Raw genomic sequence first — 15,113 nt, forward strand, 5'->3', positions numbered from 1 at the left:
GGGGGGGGGGGGGGGGGGGTAAGGATATTGCAGTTTTTGCAATAATAACTGAAAAATGAAATAGACTTCTAAGAGATAGAACTTACACTTCGAGGGAAGGAAGACTCCTGGACAACTTTAGTTTCTGTAAATTACAAAATGGAAAACTCATAAGAATCTGTCAAACAATTTGAGGCAATATGAAGGAGATGGGCTACAGTTCACATACCTTTGAAGTCTTGTGGTCACTGTCAATGACCTCCCATCGCTCCTTCTCGAGTTTGAGAACTTCAACATCTCCATCATCATATAGTATCTTGTATATTAAAATCGTTGAAAAAATATAAGGAACTTTGCCAGGAGTTAAACAACAAATAATTGGCTTTGTCAAGCACCAAGAATCAAAAGAAATCAGGGAAATGAGAGGGTAAGAAGGCGCAGCCTACCACGTGTTTCCTATTTATTGGGTCATAAGATTTCACAGTGCCTTTATAGAATCTGAAAATTTTAAAAATGATACACATAAGAGAGATGGTGATAATAATATAATTTTATAAAATAAGTCACAAAATAAACTAGTATCAATCATCAAAGGAATACAAAAACATCAAAGTTAAAGACTTGAAAACTAATTTGTTTTTTCATTTCCTCCTAATAATAATTAGTTAAGTGATAATTGGTCAATCCCAACATCATGCTAGAGAGATTTTGAAAAAGTATATGCATAATATTCCAACAAAGAAATAATGGTGAGCGAGTGTGTGCGTGTCCGTGGACACAAGACTTTACCCAACACTACCACAGCACATTTCATTTAATTGTTTGGGCAAGTTACTTGTCACGTTAAAGGCAGACGTTTCAAACAAAAGTGAGCCCACCAGGGATTTTTCAAGAGGCACCAAAGAGTCAGATACTTGGTAAGGTACATGAACATTGAAGTTCCAAGTTCCATACATTCAAGAATGAAGTGCAACTGTAAACTAGGCGTGACAGAAATTTTTTCGAACATCGCTTCTTAAAGAAAACAAGAGCGAAGAAACTATCTACATGAGACAAATAAGGTAGATACTCACTGTTTATCCATGGGCCACCAAACTTTAATTCTGCATCCACTTAAATCTTCAATATCATTTTCACCATACTTGAACTGACACTACATTTAAGAACTGTATCAGGTAGGGCACCATATAATTTTAGCAAGACAATAAATTTGGAAAGGATTTAATAACGTAACACAATCATAAGAATGGATATTAATACAAGATTATGTTGAAGGTTCACTTTTGTATCAACAGATGAACTTTGGATTAGTTCTGCATACTACATACTTGAGCACATCAAGTAGACGCCATAGTTAGATTAACGCACATATCACTATCAGCATACCTTTGCTAATCCGGCAATACTTCTTCGTTTCCTCTTCTTCACAGCCCCACCACTTGAGGATTTGGATTTCAAGTTACTCGTGTTGCTCTTATCAACCTTCTTCAGCACACTAGAATGCTGCAAGTTAAATAGAAGGAATGGTGCGCGTAAGCAACTCCCGATACTCGCAATGTCTACATATAAAAAGGGGGGAAGGGATGAAGAAGACATAGTTAAGATGCCACCTTAACATCAAGGTCACTTGAATCTTCAAGGTCATTTTCCTCATCATAATGACTCGTGCCTGAGCCTTTAGCTTTAGGTTTGGAAGAACCTGTAGGCTTTTTCAAACATGAGACCAATAAATCCGACTCGCCGCTTCCACCAATCTCCTTCCCTTTGGATACATCATCATCCGAATCATGATTATTCCCCATGTCAATTTCACTCAACTCTAGTGGAGAAACTTCTCCTTGAAGTAAGGTATTTCCTGAACCAGGTGCCCGTCCCTTCGAAGTACTTTTGGGTCTAGAACGACTTTGATTAGATGATGACCTCTTGTGTTGGGGAATTGGAGCAGAAGTTGCATCACTAGGTTTCCTTTTTTTGCTCTTTGCAGGTGAATCCACATTCATTCCCTTACCAAGAAAATCTTCATGACCATTGCTCGGTTTAAGTTCGCTGGTAGTAAAATTTATTTCCCTCACCATTGTCAAGATATCAACGTCGTTTTCAGCATTTTTCTTTTCAATCGGTTTCTTCTTGACCTTTTTGTCCTTTTTATCTTTTTTTTCCCTTGATCCATGTGACTTTATACCTTTTAGCATTTTTCCTAGAGGCACATCATTTACATCTTTTTCATCTTTATTCTGAACCTCATCTGCAGCAGCTTCTTTAGAAATCTGATTTGATAAAAATAATGTTAGGATTTAGGAAGTTCAAATATAAAATATGATGCAGTCATACATACAACCACTTATGGTAATAGAACATACAACCTCATTTGATTCTAACTTGAGTGACTCAAAGTGAGCCAAAACATTTTCCTCAACCAACCACGTTTGTGCTTCACCTTCAGTTTGACCAGCCTGTTAAAGACATACAATCATATCAGTAGACAAGCACCAAACCATGACGCATGAACCAAATATAATGCTTCCACTTATATTTAGAAGAGAGAAGGTTACACTTTAGGATCCAACTTGGATTCATAGTGTAACGGCCCAAGCCCACTGCTAGAAGATATTGTCCTCTTTGGGCTTTCTCTTCCGGGCTTCCCCTCAAGGTTTTTAAAACGTGTCTGCTACAGAGAGGTTTTCACACCCTTAAAAAGAATGTTTCGTTCCCCTCGCTGGCACTCGTTCCTCTCTCCAATCGACGTGGAATCTCACACATAGTATCATTAACATCAGTCTACGAGCATTATAACCATGACTAATTCTAAAATTTACTGATTCCCAGCTCTCAATATCATTACAATACTAAAGGAAAACGTTGAAGAAATATCTTATAACGTTTATATTCACAATCTGCAATTGATAATCTTCACAAGTTAACAATTTAGTTCATTTTCGTTTAATTCAAACTATCAATTATATAAATTTTCCGAAACAAATACTTGCACTTGTTATATGAATAAATAAATAAACATTTTTCATCTACTAGCATGTGTAAATTTATTAAATAATTAAAAAAATAAAAGAACCCGCTTGACATGTATAGGAGGCGCCTATATAAAAGAACGGCTCAGAGCAAGCAAAACAAAGCAGAAGTCAAATATGAGAGATCTAAGCAAACTTGTTGAGTAAAGTACCTATTAAACCAAATCAGTTTTAACTTACCACAGAATCATCTCCTTCTTTCTTCTCCTTCAATTTGTACAATATGGGAGGCAGAGAAATTGGTACAGTCAGGTCTTGTAAATCGTCCTCTTTCAGGGCCAATCTCTTAACAATTGACAATCCAAGATCACAAATTGCATATGAAATCTGAGAATCCAATGATTAAAATTTATCAAATGTAGTTGCCGTAGTCCTCTTGGGTTAAGAATCTTAAAAGAAAATAAAATATAATGGGAGAATAGAAGCCAACAAGATATTACTGTCTTCTAACCTTCGACTTCGCTGGATCAACTACGTCTTCACTATTTTTAATACAATGAAAGATGGAAAATATGGTAGATATATTTTCCTTCTCCTTGGCGATATTAGCCTCTGACTTGACATCTTCATCTTTATGCACTAGTAGAGAAAGAATCAGGTGCAATCGCCTGAAGTCCAAAAAAAGATGATTATTGAAAATGTTAATGAGTATAGAATCTTCTTCCCAAATAAGGCTCATTTTTAAAGAGTTATTAAAACCAAATATCGTTTTGGTCTCGAGATGGTGCAACCTTTCCCTTTTTGAAATATATATTTCTCGTTAAGCTATTGGGCTTTTCTAATATAACTATATCTCCAGAATAAATATAAGCGATATTGTGAGATATTCTTGCCTATATACTAATTCATATGCTTTGACATCCTTGCATTCATCAACATCTGGACACGAATGATGAGCAAGGGCATGAACCAAGTATGGTATTATGTATTCGGGATAAGCTGTCATTGGATTGGCTTCGGATTGCATTGACAGTTGCCGTGCTTTAGCTTGGTGATGCATTTGAATAATATCAGCCAGATTTTGTTTCTCCTGTTAATTCAAATTGTACATGAAATTAACAAAAGAAATAATTGAAATGTCAATCAGTTCCAATCAAGTCTAGTGTAATTACCTCATCGAACTCAGACGGATTGGAACCATTTATGTTAAATAGGAATGCACATGCGTATTTTGCATCCAACATTCTGTCCTTGATGTATTGATGAACTTTGCTCAAGAATACTTTCCCAGCTTGAGGAAACGTGATCTACAAGACACCAAAACATGCAAAAGCCCCAATTAATCTTACATTCACAAATAAACTACTTCAAAATGATAATGCCAAGAATAAGTTTCCATATTGCCTTATATGAGAGGTTAAGAAGATAAAATATGAGCACAAACTTTTATGTGAACTTGCCTCTGGTATTTTTAAGGTTAGGTGAAAAGTAGTAATTGGTATCTTATCATCCCATTGCTTTGATAGTCGAAGAATTGCCTTTGCAGCTGCAAGTCTTAAATGGGCTTTGTCAACTGAACTGTAAAACGGAAAGAATTTAGCAACTTCCAAGCCTCGTACAACAAATGCTTGTTACACAAAACACTCGTAAACTGCAATATTAATAAAAAGTAATCCGATATTGATATGTTTACCTTGATTTTATATCTTCTGATATTTCTCCATGGGCAAGTATGTTACCAAAGATCTCTAGAAGATTATTGATTCCAAGACGGAGGTGAGCATCCTTAACAGGTAAGTAGCTCTTGACCAATGTCTTCATGGCAAATATCTGTTTCTCGGAACCAAATATCAAAAGTTTGTGTTATCTCGTGAATCTTCAATGGAAATCATTAGTTATTTTCTGTTGAAACAAATGTGTGTTTGAGAGAGGAGGGGAGAAAGAAACAACCGAACGTGCCCAACCTTTAACAAGCACGGCTCACTTCTGTTCTCCCAAGATGTTTTTGCATCATCTTCCACATTCTGAAATAGAAGCATTAGCAATCATGAATCTAACTATCATCAAGTCATACACAAGGAATAACACAGAGAACCCATGATGGAAACTCACAGAATCACATTTAAGAATCTGGTTTTTAATAAACTCTTCAATTTCGTTCTCTCTGGTTTCGAAAACAGGCATTGCTGTCTGAGCTATACATCCCAGAGACTGAAGTACAGCAGGCAAATGAGTCTTCTCCTCAAGCATATCCACAAGCCTCTAAAAAAATTTAAGAAGTTTTTAATCATGTAAGGACCATAATGACGTCACGAGAACATTCGTTTTGAAAATGATTACAAGTTTGTTCATGAATCGTTGAAACAAACCTTGTACAGAACAGAAAGTGATTTTAGCCCGTCGTCTTTTGTTATAGCAGCCAACGCATGTACAGCATACTTGGCCTGTCTTCTAGTGCCTTCTAAGCACAGCCGCTCTAATATAAGGTCTATGGAGCTGGAAATAAATGACAGGAAGATCGGTAATACAAATATTCAATTACCAAGTTCTAAACTTCTAATATGGCAAATTCTTCAGCTATACCTTGATGAGACGGCCAATTGTTCACGGATTGTACCACCAGCTTTTGCTAAAACATGTAGAATTCCTTCTTTTATTATCTCGTTGTCATCTTTAAGAAAATTGATTAGCACCTCCTCAGACCCACTGAATAACATAGGACTGAAGCGTGCAAGAATCTGTGAAAAAAAATATCCGGGAGAACGTTAATCTTTTTTTTTTAGGCAGGTAGAAAAGCTTAAGCACTCACTTTGACATATTGAAAGTACAAAATGTTGCAACTTGTTCAAGCAGATAGCTAAGCATTATCAATTGACATCACGTTTTAGCTATACAGCCATTCTTATATACATTCATTAATAATAAAACAAAGTCACCCAAAAGCAAATATAACACAGTTCATTGTGCTGATGCCTTAAACACAAATCACAACGTGCAAAATCGTCAGAAAGGTATGCTATAGTACAAGAGAGTAGACATTGCTTCATATAAAGATGAAAGATTAAGAGACGGGATTTTACCACTAACATAGTCATAGATGATTTAATGTCCTGCATGCTGCCAGAAGATTTTTGAATCTCCACTTCCTGAAGGATTTCTTTTACATGCTCCTTGTTGAAAAGTAAATAGGAACACTTCAAAGATAATGAGTTCAGAAAATCATACAAGCGGTGCTTCTCGCCCAGTATTTTAAGCAACTCATCCTGAAAGCATCAAAAACAAAAAAGGTCTCATTACACAAATCTTTCTTTGAAATCTAAAGCAAATGCAGATTCCTCATAGTGTCTACAGAGGTAGATGAAATTTTTAGTATCAAAATAAACAACAAAACCCCAACCACAAACGCAATCTTCTCGGATGGATTTGTGAATCAGTATAACATTGGCAATAAAATGGGTGGAAATTGGTTAAGAATTGTGTTTGTTTCTTTCACTTGGAGTGCCTTATACAAGGACTCTTCTAATCATGATTGTTTTGAGTTGTGCCACTTGGAAAGGTTTTCTGCAGGCTTTTTCCATGCATTTTGTTCAACTTTTTTTCTCATTGAAAATCAATATGTATTTCAAAACTTCATAGAGGCTACAGAAACAAGCACTTTGACGTTATTTAGGGAAAAAAGGATTATAGTGTAGTTATTGTGGTATCTTCTGGTATGACTGCGGACTACCTACTCAGACATAGAGGGCAATTTCTGCACTCTTTAGCAATTGAGACTCAATAGACATTAAACTTAATTCACTCCCGAATCTCCTTTGAGAAAACCAGAATGTTTTGGCTTTAAACTTGGTCAAGGGAGCGGTTGATCTTCAAGAACTCAATAATAAATAAAAGATGGAGACTTAATATACGTTCAATACACGGACAAAAAACTCCCATGCTTGGCAAGGGAGAGATGTTTGAGATGTTTAAATGCCTATACAGTAATTTGTTTCTCACCCGAAAGTTGCAAGCTTGATGGAAGCTGGTGTTTGGATCAATAAGATTGCTCAAAATCCTCCAGACATTGGCATCTTTTAACTGATCAAGAATCTGAAAATTTTCCTCAGATTTTGCAGAATCAGCAAATGACCGAGACATAATTCGAAAGCTGAACAGTAATTTCTTCTGGGTCTCAGGAACATCACCACCCTGCAGCTCACCAATCAAAATCGTTAATTCTTCCCTTCGTTAGTAAATAAACATCATAGATGGAATATTCACAAACCTGGTTCATTTGCCTAAGCGACAGGTACCTCTGCATCTCTTGCTGCAACCTGCAAAATTAACGAGAACCCACAATGGAAATCAGTGAACCAACTGTTATTTACTTTTTTGTAGGATTGTGAGGTGCTTACAAACTCACTTAAGGTTCTTGGTCACAAAAATGCATACCTTTGTTTTTGCTCCAGAATCTTCTCCAGAGCCTTGAGTTCAATTTTGTCAAACGTTGAGAAGACTCGGAGCAAATGTTTAACTCTATCCTTTACTGGAAACTCAGATGGGAAAAGTGACCCACAAAGAATAGATTCAATTATTTCAGATCTGCAAATCATAGTCTAAAAATCAATAACCTGAGATCAAGCTCATCCATTCACTCACACAACACCAATCAAAAAAGAATGGAGATCCAATACATGGGAGGATGGTAGGAAATCAATGGTTACGGCACCAATAGCCAAAACTAAAAGTTACAAAAGAAAACTATCTATCATAAAATAGCAAGCAGCTCCTTCAAACAACTATTGAACACACTTTATTGAAAGAGCTTGAAGCATGCAACAGAGAAAAAGATAAATAATCAATCGCATTAACCATCACAATTTGACAAATATTGTTATTAAGAAAATGATTCAATAGTTATTATAACTTGTCTATAAGATTAGTTAAGGACCTAATTCAAGCCACTCTGTCTAACCTGTCTATCTATTACTTGTCCTTTATGAAGGCCTACCAAGGTGGTTTTATCGGCTGAAAAAGGCCAAAAAACTTCTTTTGGGAAGCCCCCAAAATAGAGGGTGGTCTATAAAATGTTAATTGGAGAAACACCCAGAAGCCGGTCTCGTGGGGGGTTTAGGTAATGGCAACATAAATCAGAGGAACAAAGCTCTTCTTGCCAAAAGGTTTTCGAAGTTTATCCAAGAAATATTCACCCTTTGGTGCAAGTTGGGGCATGCGAAGTACTATTCTTCGTCCGATGAACATATTTAAATGTTCCCTTCTTATAAAGATCAACCAAAGCTCCTTGGCATTACATCTCTAATCTGAGCAGCAGCATTCATGAGAGGATTAAAAAGAAAATTGGCAATGGTATGAACACTTTATTCTGGACTGACCATTGGAATAAGTTGGCCTCTAGCATCTCCTTCCCTAAACTTTACAAGCTTTCCAACGGAATAATTACAACCATCTCTTAGGTTTGGAATACACCCTCTTCCGTGGTGATAAAGGAAGAGTCTGACAGATGGTTCTGACCCTAGAACTATCCATGAACTTCTCGGATAAATCTCAATAATGTGCTCTGACTAACAGCCATGATTTCGAGCAGGATCCTTTATTTAACAGTATTTTGGCGTGGCAGATGTCCCAAAAAGATCTTCCTTTCTTTCCTTTGAGAGCTTACCCATGGGGGTATCAACACAGGGGACATCTCCAAAAACGCATGCCTCTCATTCGTTTATATCCAAGCTGGTGCGTCTAGCAAAAGGAATACTGAATCCCAAATCCATCTTTCTATATCCTGCTCCTTTTCTTATAGCTTCTGAACTGTCATGTTGGAAGTTCTTGGTGGGCAATGGTTCTCTAGCCAATATTCCCAACTTTTTAGCTTACACCTTCCCGGGCTGTCCTTCCAGGGATGAGAAGAAGATTCTTGGGCTAACTCGGCCTTCGTTTGGAATCTCTGTCCTTCGACAACTTACAGATTTGGTCTTTGTAGAGCTTCATACCCTTCAAGAATTAGTCTTACTAATCTCATTGCCCAAGGGACAAGTTTTTTGTAGTCCACCCCATCCTTCCTTTTTGTATATTTCATTCAAAAAATGAAATCATAGTTCCTTAGAAAAGACAAAAGGAGCGAGAACAATACGGATTCTTGGGGATTTTGTCAAAAAAAAAAATTATTAAAAACCCTTAGGACCTGTTTGTTTCATGTGTTTTTCCATGGTTTTCAGACAGATATTTAATATCAGTAATTGTTTCACTAGTCTTCACTTTTTAAAACCCAAGATATTCTTATCTACAAAAATTTAGAACTCATTCAACTACCTCCATATAAGTGAGATTTTTATACAGGGGAGATTAACAACAACTCTATAATCTAATTAATTAATTAATTTTATTATAATTATTATTATGAATCATTACTTAGACTTAATAAAATTGTAAATAATACATTTAAATTTTATTTTCTCAAAAAATAATACATTAAAAATCATCATTTTAACTATATCATATAAAATATTATTAACATTTTAATTAATTTATATTTATTTAATTGTTTTCTAGGAGGAAGGAAAGAGAAACTACTCATTAATTTCTTTCTACTTAGTAAAAAAATTAAATTCAATTGCTTTAATTTATTATTTATTTTTACTTAATTATCTAATATAAATATTTTAATTAGTTAAATCTAAAATTTTAAATTGTTTTTTTCACAAGCAAGCCTATATAATAATTTAATAAGTATTTTATTATGTGAGAGAGAGCTAAGACGTGAGCATAGAATATTTGATGGCTTTGATATGTTTATTATCTAATAAATATTTTAGAATGATGACAACAAATTTTCATTGATAATTAAATAAAAATAAATAAACGTTAATTTTAAATTGTTTTAATATAAGTTCAATACTAATCATAATTTTTCTAGTCTTTTTATTATTATTATTTTGATTAGTTCATAAACATATTATTTAAATTCCAAAAACTAAACTTCCAAAATAAATACAAACATTAACAATTCTCCATATTCAAACACAGACATTCAACTCCCAGACTTTAATTATTCTACATATCCAAACACACACATTTTTTATCTGACATTTTAATATTCATACTCATGAAACAATATCGACAGCCGAAACATGCCATTATAATTAGGAATTGAGAGTAAAACGCGTCAAATGCACGAACGGATATTGACCTACCAAGTTTCTCTAGTGATATTAAAATATTTTCTTATCACAGATAGAAACTTTTGTTTATCAATCTAAGACAAGTACACTTAGACTGACCTGAAATCCTTGTCATAAAAGCATCTCAAAATCCTCCCAGGAATCCACGTGAAATCGTCGGGATTGGTTGATTCAGCAGAAGATTTCACAGAATAGACCTTGTATATCTCAGCTAGCCTCTCCATTGTATATTTTTTAACAAGTAGCTGGATAAGAGAACAGGTAAGAATATTGGATGTCGTCATGAACGATGATATTCACTACATAAGTTTAAACAGTAGTAATAGATCAGAGAAGATGGATGTGTACAGATTTATCTCGAAGGCGTTCAGCTACGAGCTTTATAGTATCAAGCGGAATTGCATTCAAGGAAAGACATGCCACATCACAAATTACAGAAACAACTTGTTTCCGCACATTTTCATCGAAGTCCAACAGCCGATCAGAAAGGGCAGCTACAAAAGGCCAAACCAAAATTGATATCAACCGAGGTTACCAACAGTTAAATCACTAATCAACCCATCAAAAAGAAAATAAATAAATAAAGGAGCAGAAAATAAGAAAACATAGAACACTTACAAATGATTTCAGATGCTTCATCTCTAAGAGGATTGGATAGTAGACAGCTTTTCACATGCACTAGGACAGACATACGAACCTCAACAACCCTATCTGTCAGTCTTTTTAGAAACTCTGAGAAAACCGGCTGAAAAACTTCAGATATAGAAGAGCCAGGTAGAGAAAACAGGTCTCCGACCAATCCAACGGCCTTTACACGAGTATCCAACTGATCAGTCTGCAGATATAATTCAGGACGGATAAGAAATAGAAACTGAAAGTAATCAATAATCTACACTACATATTTAATGTTATCAGTTTCCTACTAGAAAAGGTATATATATTTATGTGCACACGTACGAAACATATGGAATTAACAATACCTTCCGCTATCTCCTTCTTTTACACAAGGAACACAACTGTTATAAACAATGCCATATCTGTTCAAGAGCTGAACACAAAACTTATTTGCAAAAACAGATTTTCGTATGTATGGTAGAATTTTGCGATGTACAGGAGCCTAAGGTATCTCTGAACATAAAATAAACCCATGCTAAAGAACCCAGCTCAACTTCGTAAGGACAGTATTGCATTTCCATATCTCCCAATTCTAACGCTATTACATTCACACTTATAGTAAAACCCTGCTTCCAACGACATGTATTGAACCAAGCACCTAAATGCAGGATGCTTGAAACTCCCTGTAGGAACAGGGAAATCAAACACCATTGAAAGGTACGAAATCTTGGGAGGGCCGGAAAGGAAGAACAAAGTGAGAGGAGGAGATAGAACAAGAGTGAACTTCTCATGATTGGAGGAACTAGAACGTCTATAAAAAAACAAAACATAACATATGTTTGATTTTTCGTTATTTTCAAGTAAGCAATCATACTCAACAAAGCTAATACAATAATTAATATACAATTCCGTATACGAGATCACTGATAAATTTGCTACAAAATTAATGGTTATCATGTTCGAATAGCCACTAACAGATTAGGCAAGTGAATCACAGAACTAAAATCACCAGTAGATTGTAATTACAAGTTTGCAGTGAGAGATTCAAAGCATGCCATCCCATTCACTCCAAATTTATTAGAATACTGAAACAAGCAGACAAATGAACTAACAAGAGTCGCCAACAAACTTTACCAGTAACTCTCCTATGAGGTATGCAGCAATCCCAGATAGAATCTGCGGGGCGCAGCAATATATGTCATAAATAACTTCATGGTAATCAATCAGATTGTATGGCGGTTTGTTTTCTCCTGACATTGAAGTTACAATAAACTGTTTTACAGCAGCTTCAAGTTTTTCAGCAGAATTCTGTATCACATTCATAGCAAGCTTCCTTGCAGCCGAAGAAACATTCTGATCATGAAGCATCATTTCAGTAACAGTGTATCTACATATTCAAAAAGAAAATTTGCATGCCCTGGTAAAAAGGAAACTTACACTTTTATTGCGACCTAAAGTTGATAATAGAGTAAATAAGAGCTCCTCTCTAATGTCCTCACTTTCCTCTAAGAGAACAACCATTATAGTTTGCATCGATGAGATAACACTCTCAGGATGATCCTCCCTGTGTTGGTCAATTATAATTAGGTGCATAGAAGATATCTTGAAATGACAGTAACAGAAAATTTAACACATAAGCTAAATCTCTAACAAAGACTAATTGCAAATAATATTGACATTTCAAAGAAGAATTATCTTTGAATTTTTAAACTTGGAGAAAGGACAAGTTAACAAAGGAAGCTTTCGAAAAGCTCCAAACTCGTCTATACAATCCTCACGTAATACAATGACTATCATCCTTTCCCTCAGGCTATTTATCTGCTCTCTCCTATTACTAACTCATTAACTACACTCAAACTATCTCTCAATACAAACCTACACCCCCGTGCTCTTTTACAATTACCCTCCTCAAGACATTTTCTCACACATCTCTTCCAGATAATAGGTGAAATGTTCTGAAGTTGCAAATAGGGTGGGGGAGATCCTTCCACTGTATTTAATACCTCAACAAATGTTAGCATTATCTATGGTCTCCGTGGTAGAAATAAGTCGTCAATCCCAAAGCAGAAGGGAGATGGTTAGTCCTCTAGGTTTTTCTTAACGGGGACAAGATTTGGCTCAAGGCCACCTGACCACAGTTGCCTCTATCTTAAAAGGATCGTTGAACTAAGGAGAAATTTTGATAACGTGTTTTAATCACAGAATCTGTATGGTTCAAGTTTGAGCTCAATTCAATTCCATAAATTTGTACACCATTATTTTTGAAGTCGTTGTATTTTTAAAATTTTTCTTAATATACACTGAGGCTCATTGTGAACAACCAATATAATAATGCACAGTACTCAGCTATAATCAAGAACAAAAACCGTACCAAACTGCAGACGTAATTTGAAAAGGTATCCAAACCCAACAACGGTAACGACATAACTTACATAGAGCACATATGTCATACAAACCTGGCAACGGCGAGAAACGTGCTGAACATTTCATTGACCAGATCATCACAATCAAGGTCCAACATTACAACACACGACCTATATTTAGCAAGTGTCTCCAAAATGACAACTCTCCTACCAAATGAAGGGCCATTAGTATCATTTAATCCACTAAAAGTGCCCACTATCAGGTGAAAGATGTCCTGCAAGCAGATGTACTTAGTTAGACCACAGCATAGTCTAACTAATAAATCAGATAAGTACACAATCCAATTCCATCCGCCAATATTACCTTTAAAACATCATCACTATATGGAGCTTCAGGTGCTGTTATTCGTGTTATTTCACAAATACATGTAGCAACTAGAAGTTTGACATCTCTATCTTGGTGTTGAAGCAATTCCGGCTTGATAACTGCATTGATAAAAGGTTGCATCGACTCCAAAATTGAATCTGACGGTGATTGATCCAATTCAGAAAGATACCCTGCAGCTTGCTGCAAATCCAAAGACAGCAAACCATCACACACTTGAATGCATAATTATAAATTGCTGTTCTCGGCAACGAACAGTAAAGGGTAGAGATAAAACTATATTCTTTTAGCGCCTTATTAGTAGATGAACAATTCAAAATCTAGAGCGAAAGTGGATTACTAACAGGATTGGAGCTAGTTTCAATTAAGAGTATATAATAGCTAAGCAATTCATAAGAATTTCGAAGCCAAACGAGTAGCCGGAAACATGCATGCATCAAATCCCAATGAAAGCCGGAAAAAAATTCACTCAAAAAACCTAGATCCTGCTGAATCAAAACTTCCAGAGCTCAATGCAGAACTATAAGGTCGAGAAAATCATTCTCCTTATCGGGCATAAACAAATCTTCAAGAACAATCAATCAAGGGCAGTAATAGGGCATAATTCAACCCAACGCCCTCGATTGAAGACACGACAGTGAAGAATTTTGACTTCAGAACAGACTTCACAGAACCCCCCATTACAATTTCGAAAAGCACAGAAATCGAAACCCCGAAGTCGAAAATGGCCACGGAAACAGAAAAAATAAACGGCCGAGTCAAAGCTTCAATTCCTCGAAAAACAAGCAAAACCCAAAATTCAAAAGACGAATTCCATGTAGCTCTGGTTTGGCAGCTCGGCTGGTTTGGCAGCTCGGCCCACATCCAAACAGAGGAAAGAGGAGCGTGAATTTGGCTTAAAAGGTAAGAAAATCTGCAGTAAGAGGCGAGGTGGAAGAGAAGCAGAATAGAGCAATGGGTACCTTCAAGAGCTTAATGAGAGCATCTTTAGTGGGAGGAGGAGTCTGGAGCTTGGATCCCACGTCCTTGAGCTGCTGCTGAAGGTTTTGAGCCATGGCGGGGGAGGAAGAAAGGGTGGAATCTTGTTTATGAATCTGAAGGGAGCAGAGGGTCTGTCATGGAAGGTGAAAACAGTGAATAAGGATGAAGAAGAAAGGGAGAGGATTGATTAATTTGAAGAAGAATTAGGGAACTCTGAAAGCTCTGAAACTCTGAAACTCTGGAACTCTGAAACTCTCGCTCGCTCTCAGTGGCTATCGAACAAAGGCAAAGACAGGATGCGAAATAGGCTTTAACTTTGACAAACTCAAATATCCTCGACTTCAAATACCCTCTCTTTCCAGTTTAACTTGGATAAGGAATTTCTTTCACTTACTCGTCCTTCTACTTCCTTTAATTGTAATTTCGCCCCCAAATTTTCCCCCGTTTTTTTTTTTTTTTTTTTTTTCCAATTTTGGTTTCTTTTCATTAAAATATATTAGAAATTAGTTGAAAATTATTTGATAGTAATTAATATTTTTAAAATTTCAAGGGCAAAAAAAATTAAAACTTTTAAAGTATTAGGGCATAATTTATAATAAGGGTAAGTTATTCAATTTTCAATTAATTTTTGACAAAAAATTTGTAATACCCA

The 15,113-nt window shown here is 35.8% G+C and overlaps 1 protein-coding gene across 2 annotated transcripts in view; it reads right to left on the bottom strand.

The window, feature by feature from the left end:
* Positions 1 to 14,775, bottom strand: part of LOC111466563 (sister chromatid cohesion protein PDS5 homolog A-like) — a 17,966-nt gene extending 3,191 nt beyond the window's left edge. Inside the window, exons 1-29 of one of the 2 annotated variants that reach the window (XM_023111273.1) lie at positions 14,443 to 14,775; positions 13,460 to 13,663; positions 13,189 to 13,370; positions 12,170 to 12,296; positions 11,867 to 12,085; positions 10,736 to 10,952; positions 10,466 to 10,611; positions 10,217 to 10,362; positions 7,377 to 7,526; positions 7,210 to 7,258; positions 6,942 to 7,133; positions 6,026 to 6,208; positions 5,529 to 5,683; positions 5,315 to 5,441; positions 5,058 to 5,207; positions 4,910 to 4,969; positions 4,639 to 4,775; positions 4,406 to 4,523; positions 4,118 to 4,252; positions 3,839 to 4,035; positions 3,457 to 3,613; positions 3,186 to 3,332; positions 2,343 to 2,432; positions 1,590 to 2,246; positions 1,366 to 1,482; positions 1,053 to 1,126; positions 426 to 477; positions 209 to 295; positions 87 to 124 (exon numbers count right to left, since the gene is read on the bottom strand). In XM_023111273.1, coding sequence (XP_022967041.1) covers positions 87 to 124; positions 209 to 295; positions 426 to 477; positions 1,053 to 1,126; positions 1,366 to 1,482; positions 1,590 to 2,246; positions 2,343 to 2,432; positions 3,186 to 3,332; positions 3,457 to 3,613; positions 3,839 to 4,035; positions 4,118 to 4,252; positions 4,406 to 4,523; positions 4,639 to 4,775; positions 4,910 to 4,969; positions 5,058 to 5,207; positions 5,315 to 5,441; positions 5,529 to 5,683; positions 6,026 to 6,208; positions 6,942 to 7,133; positions 7,210 to 7,258; positions 7,377 to 7,526; positions 10,217 to 10,362; positions 10,466 to 10,611; positions 10,736 to 10,952; positions 11,867 to 12,085; positions 12,170 to 12,296; positions 13,189 to 13,370; positions 13,460 to 13,663; positions 14,443 to 14,535 — 4,406 coding nt within the window. In that variant the 5' untranslated portion in view covers positions 14,536 to 14,775. Of the gene's footprint in view, positions 1 to 86; positions 125 to 208; positions 296 to 425; positions 478 to 1,052; positions 1,133 to 1,365; positions 1,483 to 1,589; positions 2,247 to 2,342; positions 2,433 to 3,185; positions 3,333 to 3,456; positions 3,614 to 3,838; positions 4,036 to 4,117; positions 4,253 to 4,405; positions 4,524 to 4,638; positions 4,776 to 4,909; positions 4,970 to 5,057; positions 5,208 to 5,314; positions 5,442 to 5,528; positions 5,684 to 6,025; positions 6,209 to 6,941; positions 7,134 to 7,209; positions 7,259 to 7,376; positions 7,527 to 10,216; positions 10,363 to 10,465; positions 10,612 to 10,735; positions 10,953 to 11,866; positions 12,086 to 12,169; positions 12,297 to 13,188; positions 13,371 to 13,459; positions 13,664 to 14,442 lie in introns of both variants that reach the window. The other variant, XM_023111272.1, reaches the window with a different exon arrangement.
* Between the last annotated feature and the right edge of the window lie 338 nt (positions 14,776 to 15,113).

The sequence above is a fragment of the Cucurbita maxima genome, unplaced genomic scaffold (assembly GCF_002738345.1).
Source record: "Cucurbita maxima cultivar Rimu unplaced genomic scaffold, Cmax_1.0 Cma_Scf00031, whole genome shotgun sequence".
NCBI lineage: Eukaryota > Viridiplantae > Streptophyta > Magnoliopsida > Cucurbitales > Cucurbitaceae > Cucurbita > Cucurbita maxima.